At 36.8% G+C, this 16,671-nt stretch overlaps 1 protein-coding gene across 1 annotated transcript; it reads right to left on the bottom strand.

Annotated features, from left to right (window-relative positions):
* Positions 1-1,989: 1,989 nt before the first annotated feature.
* Positions 1,990-8,732, bottom strand: LOC118437022 (reducing polyketide synthase swnK-like). Its single transcript, XM_035855776.1, has 3 exons — positions 8,526-8,732; positions 3,966-4,190; positions 1,990-3,788 (listed from the first exon to the last, which is right to left on the bottom strand). Exons 2-3 carry the CDS (start codon positions 4,090-4,092, stop codon positions 3,073-3,075), a joined length of 843 nt encoding a protein of 280 aa, XP_035711669.1. The 5' UTR covers positions 4,093-4,190; positions 8,526-8,732; the 3' UTR covers positions 1,990-3,072.
* Positions 8,733-16,671: the final 7,939 nt, after the last annotated feature.

Here is a 16,671-nt window from a genome sequence, read left to right as displayed (position 1 = left end):
AACCTAGTCACCCGCGTGGCTTGAATTTACATATGTTGCGTCTAATATTACTAGGTTAATATCCTGGGAGGTTTAGGAAAAACTATACACTCGTTTCAAAGTTATGGTCATGGTCCATACTGGTGACCAGCGAGAAAAATATGTGTGCACTAACAAAAATTTAGCGATAGCCGATTACATTTAGTGATAGTGAATAAATTTTGGTATATGGGTTACTAAAGGCTCTTAATTGAAGAATTCGAAGTTTCAAAATTTTAATTTGAAAACAGATTTACGCCTGACTCGGGCTATATCAAGTCTGCACTGTAGGTTTTTTGTTGCTAAGAAAATTTACTTATGTTGCTAAGGAAATTTTTTATGTTGCTTAGGAATTTTTTTTGTTGCTAAGGAAATTTATTAAGATAGATATATACAATGAGATCGTGTTTTTTCGCACTCAAACGATTTTCAAGTTTGATGGCTTAAAATTTTGACAAAATTATGATCTACATGAAAGAAATTTTGCTCAATTTTTCGTAAGCTTTTTGTAACAAAATGTGCAAACAAAAAATGTGTATGATTTTCGTAATCTACGTTAAATTTCTTATAAAACGGACGTATTTATTATATACACAGTACGCCCAAGTTAACTGTAAGTAGCTATTTTCATAGCTTCTTACTGAAATGTGGTACTTGCCATCTCCTGATCAAACCCTGAAAGAAATCCCTACTAAAGAAATGAATCAAGCGGTACGCTCCAAAAAAGTGAACAGTATTCTTTTTACAAATGAGGAGATTTTCACATCGGAACAATCTTTTAACCAACGACTTGACCTAATCTACGCTAAATCGGTCCAAGACATCCCCCAGTATAGACAAATGGTCAAAAAGTCCCATTATCCAGGTTTTGGCATGGTTTTGGAAGCTGGGAGCTAATTGGGGTGATTCCTCTACATTTCGTTGAAAATGGGGAAGGTAGGTGGATCAAATTTCTTAAAATACGTTTTTGAGTTGGTAATACATCCCCTCAATGAGATCCAGTTCAATGGAATCGATTGGAACACCCAGCTGGATTCAGCATCACCAAATAGTGGAAAAAATGATCCAAGCGTAGCTAAAAAACTAAATTCTGAACTTTATCTCCACTTCGGAATCAACCATCCTTCTGACTGTATTTAAATCCCTGGATTCTGAAAAATGTTCAAAGTTAGGGGCAAAGGTGTGTTCTAAGCCCCATAGAAGTGTGAAAGCTTTAAAAAATTCTATGACCCGCGTCTTCAGCTCTGAATTAATGTTGGAGTAGGAAATTTCGGGAACCAAAAATTGTTTTCTACTCAGAATTTAACAGGCTTTCCACTAAAATTTACTAGAAACTTGTAACACAAAAACTGTTGAAGCTACAGCGTTTCATTTCATTTACAGTTACCTTGGGCATGCTAAGTATGTAATAAGAATCGATAAAACACAAAACCATGGGTTTATGACATTACAGAAAAAGCTCGATTCGAGTTGTACGGAAATTGTTTTGTGCCCCTGGGATTTCCGTCATCGAGAAACCCGGTGTCCCATTTTCGGTTTTGGCTATTTACATATGACTAAATACAGAATTTTAAATTGAATTTAGTGTTACAACTTTCCCTTGATACAGGCATACAAAACAATCCGATGGTACGAAGCTTAACCCTCCGATGTGGTTGAAATTTTGAAAATACGTGGTCAATGTCAATACAACCAACGTTCCTTCAGACAGTTTCAACCTTTACTATGGCTTCGCCTGGATTTGTGGCATCCTCGAAATTTTTGGCTGAAGGAAGGTCTCTGATTTCGTTGAAATTCAGGAAGGTATGTAAAACCGTGTCTTAGCAATTTCTATCATTGATTTATTTATTTAAGCTTTTGCGAGTATGGCATGGGATGTAAGCCGTTTAATGGATGTATGAATATTTTTTGTGTAAAGTTGTGCTGCCTTATTTCCATATTTCTATAAGAATCCGACTTTGAGAAAACTCGTGAGGAAAAACAAATTTATTATTAGGTTTATTTTGTTCTACTTATTACATCGAGTTATGTATTATTAGATACACTGCAAAAAATACCCGTCGGTATTTCAGTACGGACGTATCAAAAATCACATTGCTAGCCATCCGTGCTTAACCGAACTAAATCGTACTCCGTGCAAATAGGAATGTATTTAAATTTAAGTACGGATGGCTCGCAATGCGATTTTTGATACGCCCGTACTGAAATACCGACGGGCGTTTTTGCCGTGTATCGACAAAGGCCGTTTTTACATGTTCAGCTATGTAATGATAAGATCTTGGGTTGGTATGACCACGGTTTTTTATTATTAGTCTGTAGTAGATTAAGTATGAAGTAGTTTGAGGAGAAAGCAAAGTTTTAACAATACCCAGAGACAGATCGGAAGATGCCAAACTTTCTGGGGGAAGCCGATTTCGTCAGATATAAATTTATTGGTGAGTGAATAACCGTGATGTAGGTTGTGTTGTAGGTTGAAACGAAAAGGGGCTCAGTTAGGAAGTGAATATTTTGGCAAGAGATGTGGGACGGGTTTGATGCACACACGTTTGTTTGTATTATCGTTCAAGTTATTCCATATCTTTGCCCAGTCAACCTCAATTCGGTGCAAATATAGAGCTGCAACAGCTTCTATTATTGTACGCCAGTTGGAGATATTTTTTCGTAGTGAAGGAATGCAAATAAAGTTTGCCTCAGGGCAGTTTTTCTTCATCAAGCCGGTCAGGATTGGTTGCGGGCTAAGTTCCAGAAATAAACGGCCACCAACGGTAACCGCGGAGTTGGCGGAGCCAATAAATTGCGCAGGTTTGTGCAACCCCTGAAACCAGTAAGATGCAACTAAATTTTCTGATGCTTCCATCGGTTTTCCATACACCGATGAGATGTACTTTACGCCAGCATGACGCCTAGAATACTCTAATTTTTCAAGATCTACAAGAAGCTCAGTGGGAGCTGGAATCATGTACCTAGAGTGGTATGGATGAAAAACCCCAGGAATTACTGTGGCCTTCGTGATATAATTAGAGGCTAAGAAGTTGGCAAATTTTTGGATTGTGTCTACGGAACAATGGTGTTATTAGTGGAATTGATTATGCAAATGTCAATAGCATCTTCATCGAGTGTATTTTGAGGGGCATTACGTTGGGAAAAGCTGTTTAATAAGGCTCTGGTCGTTTCCTCATCAACCAATACCATAAGCATTCGTCCCGGCTTTACATTCCTCAAAACACTTTGTCTCAAAGACACGACCAATCGAGCTGCGGTTGGAAGGCTCAGCCCACCAACAGCTACAGCTGCAGCAAGTTCGCCAAAGGAATGTCCAACGACACACAAAGTGGGTCTTACACCCCAATCCGCCCACAGTTGAAGTAGGGAGTACTCCAAGGCAAATATGCTAATCAGCGAGTAGAGGGCAATCTCCTCGCCATCCCTCAACCATCGAAGGAGATCTATACCGTCAAGATCCATGAGTTGGGAATTGATATCGTCGAAGTGGCTACGATAACTTGGACACGTTTGATACAATTCTAAGCCCATTTGGAAAAATTCTGCCCCGGCTCCAGAAAAAAGAAACGAAAGTGGGGTTGGTCCATTACTTTCTGGCTCACTGTTTAGCTTCATCACATCGTCCGTTTTGCTGCAACAGAACGGTTCTGCCCGGAGAGCATTGAGAAGTTCCGTACGATTAGCCCCAGTTACTATTGAACGGAATTGGCTGAAGTGTAAGCAGCATGTAGATGCTGTATAACAGTAAGATGCCAGCTCCTCTTCTCCTATAATTAAGTATTTAGAAATGTTAATTACTTATCTCCTCGCCAAATATTTAAATATAACATAAAATTCATATTTATGTAAGAGTCGCATTAAATAAATTTCAACCTTTTAACACTAGCTTCACATCAATTTGTCACAGTTAATGAAAGAAATAGGAAAAAGTCAATTTTAATTACCCTTGATCAATTCTAAAGCATCGATATGATTTCTCCTCAAAACTTCTAGCGATGTCGCACATTCAGCTGAAAATGGAAGGATGAAAAACGGCACACTTTTTTCCTCTGTCCTTATCTGTGACGCCATATTGTTGTTTTTCTTGTTCTCAACTATTTGCACGGAATTTGTTGCAACTGAAAGCTTTATTCTTGGTATGGTCCCTCAGACTGAATCCTCTGGGATTGCTGAATATGAAGGAAAAACAACGATTATATTGAATCGATATAATTTACTGCTTTCCTTATGAAATGATATAAAAGTCCTTATTGGTCTCCTCAAACGATGTTGGTAAAATGCAGACAATTAATGGGTTATTTTCAGTTAGTTAATTTTCCTCAATCAAACATAAATATTGGAGGTGCAATGAGTAAGTGTCTATAACATCTTTAATGAGGTCGGATCTAAATTCATGAACAGAGGTACATCTCTTTTCATGCACACGAAATGAAAGACTGCCGAGTACCTCGTAAAATGCATTATTTATTTCTAATGATTGTCTCATATGAAAATATTCTTTACATCTAGGGTTACTAATTTATTTTTTTATCATTTTTACGTATGTGTTTTCGTTTCTGAATGCCAAAAATAATTTACTTACCGGTAATAACTTTTGTACTTAGGAACATAGTCATGTGATGGCTAAACTCTGGAAGTTCCAAGGCCGGTAGAAGTCTTAAAATATTAAATCGTGCATGCATCCAACCCACAATTTTAGGTTGGTGCACGAATTGAAGTCACACCACCATGGTGATGTGACCCGAATTACTCTATAGGTGATTATGTTATGTTCGTTGTTACACACTACAAATTTGACAATGGAGGTCTCCTAACGTATGCTCACAGATTTGGACCAAACTAGTACCAATTAATTAGAAATTTAATTTGGATGAAATTTGCAAAATGAAACTAGCTGTATACATCTGGCAATGCAAAGGTTTGGCGGAGACATTTACATTCAAAAAGAGGAAAATGCGAAGCTAATTTGGAAAATGTTAAATTTTGTAGGCCGATGGGGTGCATTCACTCCTCCTTTTGTGCCAATATCTCTGCTAAACTTGACCATTGGCAGATTGTGCCTGTTGCCAATTTAATACAAATTATATTAGTTTGTTCCAAATTTGTACGCATACTTTGGGAGACCTCCATGGTGAGTTGCTTAGCTTAATTAGGCTAACCTAATGCCCATCTTTTCCTATATACCTTCACTCCTAATGATCTGCTTCCTGGTCTGTATGTACATACATACGTCAAGTCTTCATTTAGATTGGACCAATTTGTAAATTTTATTAAGCAAAGGGTGTTATTGGTAAGCTAAGCAATTTATACATAAAGTTATTCTGAATAGGTTTTCATCTTGTTTAAACCCGAAAATCTTCTTAACTTTGGAAAGTGATATGTTTACTGGAAAATGGATTAAAATTTGAGCAGTTATGAAAAATATAAAGTATTGGAATGCTTGTTCTTTGTATGGACTGGTCACTGATTGAAAGTGTCAAGGTTCCCCCTATTATTTCAACCACTTAAAAATTAATTTGGGACATGTAAAAAAGCATAAAACTTGGCAAATTTGATAAGCTTTCTAAAACTCAAAACAGAATTTGATTATCTCTTTCCGTTAAAAAACGACAGCACAAAATTTGGAGGAAGTGGAAAAATTAGTTCGCCACTCGGTAAAAAAAGTATTTTTCTCGAATCGGGAAAGGGCTCCTGACCACTTCATTCTTGAAGGGATGCCCCGGACAAAATTAGTCATACACTAGACATATCTAAGGATCGTAAAAATTCAAAATCTAAAATTTCCCCTGGGCAACCTGTCTGCCTGAAGACTAATACACTGACGACAAACGTGAAAAAATCTTTTAGAGGCTACCCCATTTTATGGCTGCGATGAGGGCTGCAAACAGAAAACTAAAAATTTCAAAAACCTATCTGCGCAAGATCAAAGCCAATTACATGGGCCTCAAAGCGTATAACATTAAAACCGCGCCAAAATACAACGACGATGAAAAGCTGGAGCTGAAACAAATTTTCCAAAACTTTTTGAGAAAATGTTGAAAACGACTCCCAGAAGTTTGTCTTCGTGGATGATGAAAACTACTTTCCCGTTCACCTCGAAGCATCAATCGCGTAAAGTTACACTCATGTGGAAGTAAAAATGACGTTCGTTCGAAATATAAATTCAAAGCTAAGCAAAATTTCAAATGAAATATATAAAATGGCCGGACTTCGACCAAAATGGGAAGGTCTCAAATCCATTCGCTTCCACAAAGAATTTCAATTTTTAACTTTATTTGAAAGAGTCTGTCATCAAGAGATTTAATCCCTCTATCAAAAACAAACACGTTTTATTTTGACCTAACATGGCTACGTGCCACAACAACAAAGTAGTGACAAAGTATGTACCTTCCAGGAAAAAAGGTGATTTTGTGGAGAAAAAAAACATCGCTCCAGGGGCACCTCAGTGTCGACCCATTGAAAGATTTTTGCGATAAATGAAGAAATAATACTCTTATGAAAAAAGGACACCAAGTTTTTCGAAAACCTTTGGGCGGGTTATGGAGAAAACCGTCATAGAAGTTGGTAAAGCGAGTGGCAAACCACTCATTAGAGGTGTGCAACAAAGTCTTCTCTCCACGGGTACGGAAGGGGTATTGTGACAACTGAAGGATTAAAAAACTTCGGCATGTTCATCTTTAGTATTCTACCAAAGTTGCATTACATTTGATTCACGCATTCATTTTTGCTGTTCTAAAACGTTCTGACACTTACAATATGCGGGCGCGTCTTATCTATAAACTTGTCAACGCGGGAATATTGTTCAATACAAATAAGTATGTAACGCAAGTATGCACAGATATTTTACAGTGGCATATTATACACTTTTTAAGACTTACAAGGGAACCTTAAGTACTGTCACCTCTCGATTTCCTTCGGAATAGCCTTAATCGACAGATAATTTAGTGAAACTAAAACTTTGTTATAGAACATGCGGTGCAAAATCGCGTTTTCGCGAAATATTTAGCGAGAGCTGCACCAAAACCTGCCATTTTCCCAATGCTTTTAACATAGCCACCAGCCTTTCGAATGATGAAATGAATTTTATAGAATCTTAATAAATTATATTTGTACCTGTCCACGTAATTTCAGCCGATCACTAATATGCACAAAATGATGCAAAGATTCGCAAATTTTTTGCAAATTGCGAAAATCTGAAAACTTTCGCAAATTTTGAATTTCTTCGTTTTTTTAAATTCAACAAATTTATCAGCTTAACTGATATAAAATATATTTTTCTTGTTGAAAAAAGTTTGCAAAAATTGAAGCTTAGAATTTTTAAATTTTGCTTTTTCTAGAAACTCAAAAATTTTCATATATGTAGGTATGAGCGAATAAAGGAAAAACAAATTCGTTGAACAATTAAAATATGCAAGCATTGCAAAAAATTCTACATATTGAATTAAAAAATTGCACACACTTTAAGTTTTTGCAACTTGCAACAATAAATACCGCAAATAATTTAGAAAAATGCGTAAAAATAGACTAGCATTGGTTATTTAACTTATTTTCATGCAAATTGCGAATTTCAGTTTTTGCAAATTTTTGCAAATTTTTTGCAATAAGAAAAATATATTTTATATCAGTTAAGCTGATAAATTTGTTGAATTTAAAAAAACGAAGAAATTCAAAATTTACGAAAGTTTTCAGATTTTCGCAATTTGCAAAAAATTTGCGAATCTTTGCATCATTTTGTGCATATTAGTGATCGGCTGAAATTACGCGGACAGGTACAAATATAATTTATTAAGATTCTATAAAGTTCATTTCATCAATCGAAAGGCTGGGGCTATGTTAAAAGCATTGGGAAAATGCAGGTTTGGTGCAGCTCTCGCCAAATATTTCGCGAAAACGCGATTTTGCACCGCATGTTCTATGACAAAGTTTTAGTTTCACTAAATTATCTGTTGATTAAGTTTATTCCGAAGGAAATCGAGAGGTGACAGTACTTAAGGTTCCCTTGTTAGATACTTGATTTGTTCAGTTACAAACACTCTTAAAAACTGGTATTAAGTAAATCATTACTGACCGGAGTATGTACATATGTACATACGTGCATATGTACATATATACGTATGTACTCACTCTATCGGCACAGTAATACCGGTTAGTAATGTTATCTTATTGAAAAATTTACAAACTACAAGCAAGCCATTACCAATCTGGTAGGGAATCACTACCAAATCAATACGGATATGGCTTATGTAAGTATAGATATGTTTATTTAATATGTATGTACATTTATATGTGTATATGTGACTTTATCGGATTTTTACAGTGCAGAAATTCTGCGCACTCTACGAAAATCGGTATTAAATCATTACTAACCAGTAATGTTGTGGTATTGAAAAATCAACCGTTAATTTACATGAAAAACACTAGAAATTTGTACAAAATTAATAACAGACATGAGTACATAAATATATGACTCTGCCGGATTTTTAAATGTGTATTTACTTATTTACCTCTACTACCCTTTTTCTCTCTTTGGCGTAAATTAAGCGATCCCTCGTAATCTCCTCAGCAGTCCTGAACTGTGCCGTCAACATTGCAAGGTAGAAATAGGGAATTAATGCAAATATTAAAAAGAAACACTAGACGCAAGATTCCTAAGTTTTGACTGATAAATATTAAGGAAAAACTCGCCATGTACATAAGAAGGTTAGCGAGAAGCTCAACTAGTGGGGAGGAAAACATGTGAGAGGGTGATAAATTTATTGATTTGTGCGTGTCTGCGTATAAACCAAAGTTTCTGAGGAGGAGAAATAAATAACGGGAATGAGAGAAAGCACCCGGGATTTGAAATGAAACTGCCTAAATGAGTTGGTCATAAAATGAGATAAATTCCCATTCTGATCATTTTAAATTTTTCCAGAAAAATGGAATACAAACTTGTATTGTTATTTTTGACCTCGTACATATAAATAAGTACATCCTTGTTCGAAGTAAAAATCCCAAGTATGTAAACTCTAAGCCCAGTTTGAATTTTTAACCGAATTATGTATTTATGTAACTGATAGAAAATATTGTGTCGACAAGGAACTAGTCAATATGTACCAATTTATGCATTGGCATAAATTCTGATGGGAGTAAAATAAAATATGCCATAAAACGCATTCGTGCAATCCAGGATAAATACCTACCATCTATGCATGGGGAAAGTGCAAAAAGCACGTGATCGATTTGAGCTGAGTCGAGGCATCGTGTCCTGCCCATGTGAAATATAACGTGGGGCATATAGGTCACACCGTAGGGTAAAGGGGCAAAATTCTCCAAAAATCGATCGCATGCTTCATGTCGGGTCCCAATTACGTGATTTCATATATTACAATTGTAGTTATTTCCTCAGAAAAGAAGGATGCATTTGCATATAAACATATATACATATTTGCATGTGCATATTAAGCATGTTGTGACTGGATTGCAGACACATTTTTCCAGACCAGTTTTACCAATTGTCTCAATTCAACGTTTGTACACTAGTGAGAAGAAACTCTCTTATCAGCAGTGCTCATCAAGCTACCTGGACTTGCGGGGTATGTATATTACTACCCAAAAATGTATCGATTCTTGTCTGACGAGATAATTAAACACGTCTGCAGGAACATACAGTATGTAACTTATTTAATGCTACGATTTTTGATTTCAAATTCAATTTTCCCAGGAACAGGTAGATATTTCAAAATTGTTTTCATACCAATTATTCACCATATATTGGACTACATTGAGGCAAATTTTCGAAGGCATGGAAATAATACTGTTGAATCCACAAATATTTTAATGTCAAAATATTGCGAATTGCACGTTCCATAATTAATGCTACGATACACAACGGGTGCAAATTTGCCGTTTTTCCTAAGTGCAGGGCAGAGTTTCGTAGGGATAAACAATTCTGTAGTATGTCTGCTAGAAATGAAAATAATCTGACGAATTAAAATAAATAAATACCCAAGGACACCGTTTCTCAGTATAAAAATATTGAAAACGTGACCTCCCTCCATTAATAACGCCTAACTTTAAGGAAAATATGGAAACAATTTAAAATACACACAGCATCTGTTCCAAGGTTCGCCGAAGAAAGGAAAACCACAGGAGCTGTGGTGAATTGTCATCGTCAGAGTCGAAAGCCCAGTAACCTTCCACACGCTGACGGGGCAATTGTAAACACAGTGACAATAATTCTTGTCTGTCCGCGCCAGAAATTGCGAGAGATGTGCAAAGTGACCGTTTTACTGATCAACACCTATAAATGATTACACACAGGCTGATATTCGTAGGAATATCTGGGGAAATTCGAAATTCCACACCATACACCTCAGCGAGCAAACACAAGAAACGCTTGGCGTGGGCAATGCAAAGGGAAGATGATCCCATGTCTACCGGAAAAAATTTGTATTCTCAAATTACACCATAATTCAACTTTTTAGCTCAGATGGAACGGTAAGAGTTCAGAATTATACCAAAGAAGTTTAAAGAAATTGATTTCTGAGACAAACTATCGAACATAGCCGAGATAAATAAATCTAGGCCATGGGTACAGCCAAATCCTGGTGTGAAACTTTCCAGATTCTGCAGGGAGGTTAGGTTTTGGGGCAGTATATGTTGCCATCGGGTAGTAGCACTGACGTGCGTCGATGGGATCATGACCAAAGAGGTTTACCTTGATTTGCTAGAAATAAATCTTGGGCAATTCACAACGAAGACTGACTTTTATCAGAGATTTATTTTGAAAAATGTCGGATATTAGACAAATATTGCAAAGCTTTTGGACTGGACATTCAAATTTATTGACTTCAACTCGATTGAGCATAGCCCAAAAACACTGCAGCGTCTGGTTGCGACACCAAAACCGACAAGCATGGCTCCCCGCCAAACCGTCATCACAGAAAAGTTAATAAACATCGACCGTAGCGTAACCGAAAGGTTGGTGGATTAGATGCACAGACGATTTCAATCAGCTATTGAAGTTTGACAAGATATTGAACCGATCACACCCCCGTAGCATTAATTATGTAACGTGCAATTCGCAATATTTTGATATTAAAATATTTGTGGATTCAACAGTTTTATTTCCATCCCTTCGAAAATTTGCCTCAATGTAGTCCAATATATGGTGAATAATTGGTATGAAAACAATTTTGAAATATCCACCTGTTCTTGGGAAAATTGAAATTGAATTTGAAATCAAAAATCGTAGCATTAAATAAGTTACATACTGTAAGTCAATTACTTTTATAGAATTTACATAATTTAATAATGCTCATATGTACTTAATACATATGTACTTACATTCATATATATATTCACACAGTACTATGCAAATACGTACTTAGATGCAATACAAGCAATAAAAGAAGTATACTTATTGTGTGACTTGTTAATTATCCAGTGTTCTCGAACCGACAAGTTATTCACTGTTGAGGCAGGCCTGGAAGGTGACGCATGAAAATATATACATACGAGGGGACCACGGAAAGTATCCGTTCTGACCATGTTCCTGCAGTAAATTTAGGGTACTTGCCCTACAATTTTTTAGAGTAGTCCCCTGCTAGGTCAACACACTTGGTCCGATAAATTTCAAACATTCCTTCCCCATTTTATAAATGGTTCTCGAAAAAAAGTCAAAACTGCTGATTTCACCTCATCTATCATCAGAATCTCCTCCCCCTGAGGTTTGTTTCAAAATGTCGCAATACACAGCAGTCACTAGAGGCTAGGTGCAGACTGCAAGGGGGTTGAAATAATTTTGGCATTTTTTGGCGTAAAATGTCATCCTTCTAAAGTTTGGATTTTTTGCTGGAAACTTGTCGTCAGGGTTTTCGCAAGCGACGCGATTTTTGTCCTTATCGTTTCTCTACAAAGACTTGGGTTAATTATTCAAAATTGCGGTGTAATAAGCACCAGGTATGGCCGGTTTCGGAGCCGCAACGCCCAACAGTAGAAGTCCTTCTGAGTCTCAAAATCTGTGGTCATTACCAAAATAGCAGTTTTAGCATCACGTTTACTCCTTTGTGGGCGGGTGCTTCCACTGCTTGCTTCTTGGCTTACTATCAGTGCCATAAAAATGAACCTAGGTTCATTCCCCAATGACTAAATGCAAAAAGAAGTACACGTTTTCGTTTTGAAGGTCTAAATCTACGTAACAAACCTTGGATAAATTTCATCGGTTTGGTCTGTTTCGCTGTTTTCGATCACATTAGACGATCTCTTCGACTCGGCCGTGACCGTGAATTTTTAAGCTATGAGATCTGAGATACATATGAGTTTATCTTTCACGCTAACAAAAAAAGTGGGGCAAAATGACCCTCCTTCAAGGTCAGAACGGATACTTTCCGTGGTCCCCTCGTACATAACCTCGACTCAGAATTACAAAGTGGCCAAATTTTCAAAGTTTAATGAACGATTTTATGTTTAAAAATGCATTCTAGTACAGTTCCGGTTTCAGCAGTGCTGTTTCTCTATCTTGGAATTCCATCAAATTTTGAATACCTGGCAGCTACAAGAATTGGAATTCGTGTCACGAACGAGTCCGATCGTAAGAAAACAGGAACACAGTTATTAAGAGATAAGATTATTCAATTTTTCGAAACCTTACTTAACGACATATTTGATAGGTTTTTCTTAGGTAGGACCAAAATTATTAAAGCTATTTTGAGGTTTAATTCTTATTAAGTTTTGTATCCATTGTAAAATTATATCGAATTCTGTATCTGCGTTGTCACATTTGATCAAATTTTTTACGTAGGCTTTTAAATTTTGTAAAATTTTGTATCCAAGCTTTTGAATTTTATTACATTCAAAAAAACTTTAAGCTTTTAAATTATTTTCAAATTTGGACTGTAAACTACATATAAGGAATAAGAGGAATTGTTTTGCACATATATGTATGCTCGCAAAATTTCAGGAAGCTTTTCCTCTTAACTATATGCTTAGCCCAATTTTTTATATGGACAAATTCATCCCAAAAATTCAATTGACAATTTGAGAATTGAAAATTTTGAAATAAGATTTTTCTCTTCAACAATTTAGCCCAAATTTTTGATACGGACAAATGCGTCCCAAAAATCCCCAAGTCCGAAACCGGTCATCTCTACGAAATTGAAACGAACGGCAACTGTGTCAACATTTATTCTCAGGAAAACTGTGACGGACACTTCGTCCGGCTTCAGACAGGTTTTTTCTTCACGAATGTCCGAAAAATGGCGGCACATCGTTGGGATAATGACATTTTGGTGGAAAATGAACAAATCACGGTGGCCCCAATCGGACCATGTTTTGACCAATGTGACCCCCGTAATTGGGCCGGAATTAGGAGAAATATCCCAGTAAATGTTACCCTGTTCGATAACGTGGTCCATTCTGGTGAGAAATATCGGTTAGAAATATTTATAATTTTGTGTAAAACTCGTTTCCAAACCGGGTTCAAATCTATCAAAAAATGGGTTTTTCCAAGTTCGAAAAAATCTAAAAACCGGATTATCAAAATCATGCGGTTTTGGGCACACTATTGTCAATTAATTATATTAACTAATTAAATCACTAAATCAAATATTTTAGGAGCGGGAACGATATACACGATCTCTAACATGGATTACATCAAAACCCCGCCTTTAGTGACGTGGGGATCCATTCAAATTTCCGGAAGTCCAACGTCCAGCTGTATCGAATTACATGACGATACTTCCTGTACCGGGAACTCGGTCCAGTTGCGACCAGGATATCCGAATTTGCGGAATTTATGGTCGTGGGTCTTCTCTGATAGGGAGGATTACGCAATTACGGCCAAATCAGTGTCATTTTGTGGACATGCTTGTCCGGAAATCATTCCGACTTCGCCCAGGAACCTAATTTTACCCTCCACTGTGACAACATCACGGACCAGATTTGAAGCTGAAATTGCCAATCGGTGCCACCCGCAGGTTGACAATGGCAGAATTCACTTAAATGAAGAACAATCTCCCGTCACGGTTAAGATATTTCTTATTTTAGCGATTTTATTAATCTCTGGCTTTACCGGGTGGGGTGGTGTTCATGTTTTTAAACAATATCGGAATTCCTACTTTAACTCTTCTGAAGAACGCATGGTAGTGTACAGTGTAAAAGCAGAAATTCAGTGTTTCGTTTCTTGCGGGTTGACTTCGTTTCTTGCACTGCACCGCAAGAAACTGCAAGAAACGCAAGAAATGCAAGAAAGTGCAAGAAACTCAAAGCGGCTGCGCAGACTGAGCAGCGCAGTTATTAGTCATTCCTTCACACAAATTGCAGGTGAAAGTTGTTCATTTCTGTGTAAAAATTAAATCAACTAAACTTTTCTCTAATCCATAATTATCTCAAAATATCAAAAATCCAGTGAAAATGTCCATTAATAGTGGCTCTGGTACTTTAACTCTGGCACACTTAACATAATGTGAAAACGTGACATAAGCAAGTCCTTGTCGGCAGTTTGACAAACTCTCAAATTATTGAGGAACCAAATAGATCAGGTTGGTCAACGTTACCGAAATAAATATGTACATAAAAATTTCAATAACTATTATTTTAATATAAATTATTATGCATTTGTTAAGCTGAAACTTGAAGCTATTGAGAGGAAAATGTTAAATGAAGTCAATTTAATTTCTCAGGAAAGGGGAGGGAGTGAAAATGAAGGAATTAATACCAATTTCATGCTTCATTATCACTTTTATTTCTCCTTCCGCTTAATTTACATGATCAAAATGCCCCAAAACGTTTCTTGCAATTTCTTGCGTTTCTTGCGGTTAAAAGTGACTGCATGAAACCACTTTCTTGCGGTTATTTCTTGCAGGTGGTTACTTGCACCCGAAACACTTGAGAAATTGTATAATCAAACATTCTGAGTGCGCAAATAATATTTATTTAATTTAGTTGCTATCGTGGCACAGTGTAAAATTTAGACTAATTCAGAATCCGTCAGTCCCATTAAATTATTCCTGATAATCATTTCAGTTAAGCATATATTTCGAAAAACATCCCAAAAATCCTTTATGCTCAAACCCTCAAATCTTTCTTGATTACTAACTTACAATGGAACCTTTTTTCAAGCAATACCTGGAATGTTTACCGAGTTATATCAAAAAATTAAGCCAAAAAGTAGGAATCACGTGGCGCTTATCATTCCGTTGAATGGTCACTTTGAAGACAAATATTGGCGACCAAATTCAATTTTCTAGTAAATTTTATCCCCCCTTCCCTCAAAAACCATAGCGTACGTGGGATCTTTCACCCTTAATATTTTTCCTTTAATGTGGTCATTCAATGGAATAATGTAGGTCACGTCATTCCTACTTTTCGGCATAATTTTTTGACATAACTCATTAGACCATCCTGGTGTAGTTTAAAAAAAGGTTCCATCGTTAGTAACGCATATATTCAAAGTAATATTTGAGTGAACAAAATTGTTGTTGTTCTCACAATCTAGCAGAATACAGGTTGTGATCTGCATTCTGCAAGAGTAACATTGCATAGGAGAAAGGTACCTTAATTAATAGATAGCGACAAATCAAACGTCACCAAAAGTTTCCATAAACCTATTGCACTGATTGTACAGCCGAATGCTTACACAACACGAATTCCGTCGCATCCACTTAATTAATTCAATTAACCAGTCTAGCCAAGGTCAAAGACTGGTTGGGGTACGAAGGCCAACTGAGGAGTAGAAGGTCACTACTCGAATTTTTTCAATAATTTTTTCTTGGTCAGAAAATCTTCGAAAATATTGAAAATTTCAAAAAAATTGAGTTTGCTATTGGATATGATAGAGCAACTATCTGGGATCACAAAAATGTAAACTTTTTGAAAATCTGACCAAAACTCGATTTTTGGCGATGATTTTAGTGCGCCAACTCTGGGGGTTTGGGCGCCTTTGAGGGGGTGTGGCGGGCGTAAATGGGCTCATGGAGTCTAACCCTCCTTCACTTTTTCTACACTCACGTAGTGCTACAACATATCCAAAGGAGATCGAAATCGGGGCCCGACAAGTAGTGACCTTCTACTCCTGAGCAAGGTACTGGGGTGAGGTACCGCTGTTGCTCACTATTTAAGCAAAAGCCGAGCACTCATTCTTCCATTGTGGTCATGACTCGCTACAAGTACACATATGTACATGCGAATGTAGTATGTAAATATGTTGTAGATTTTAAGAAATTCTACCACCGGATTATCACCGATCGGTGGGTACGTATATCTGACTTAACTAGACGGTTGCAGCGCAATCACCATGTGGAAATACCTATCACTCGCTGGGTAATAGGCTATCGCCCAGTGAATATCGATATACTACGCCGAATTGGAAACAAGTCCGATAACCAAAGCCGATGTAGTTTCGTTTTAGCCGGATTTTTAGCCGGAGTGTATGGAGATTCCCAAACATAACAGGCGACAGAGGGGTAGCATCTAAAAGTAATATTTTTGACAACTGCTTAACGTCTTTCTCAGAATACAGAAGGGTTTGGCACGTACGTGGATACGAATTTGACCTTGAATAACCCCAGAACGGTTTGTCGCAGCGGGTCAAAATTTTGAACAGACGAGCATGTTATTCTCAAATACGTGCAAAAATTCAACTCTCTACTTTCAAAAATGCCTCCCCCA

Source organism: Folsomia candida, unplaced genomic scaffold (genome assembly GCF_002217175.1).
Source record: "Folsomia candida strain VU population unplaced genomic scaffold, ASM221717v1 Fcan01_Sc011, whole genome shotgun sequence".
Taxonomy (NCBI): Eukaryota; Metazoa; Arthropoda; class Collembola; order Entomobryomorpha; family Isotomidae; genus Folsomia; species Folsomia candida.
This window is presented reverse-complemented; position numbering and strand designations above follow the sequence as displayed.

Coding starts and splice junctions, on each gene's coding strand:
- LOC118437022 (XM_035855776.1), bottom strand. CDS start 4,092: ATGGCGTCACAGATAAGGACAGAGGAAAAAAGTGTGCCGTTTTTCATC. Junction 3,789..3,965: donor TGCTTTAGAATTGATCAAGG/GTAATTAAAATT, acceptor ACTTAATTATAG/GAGAAGAGGAGCTGGCATCT.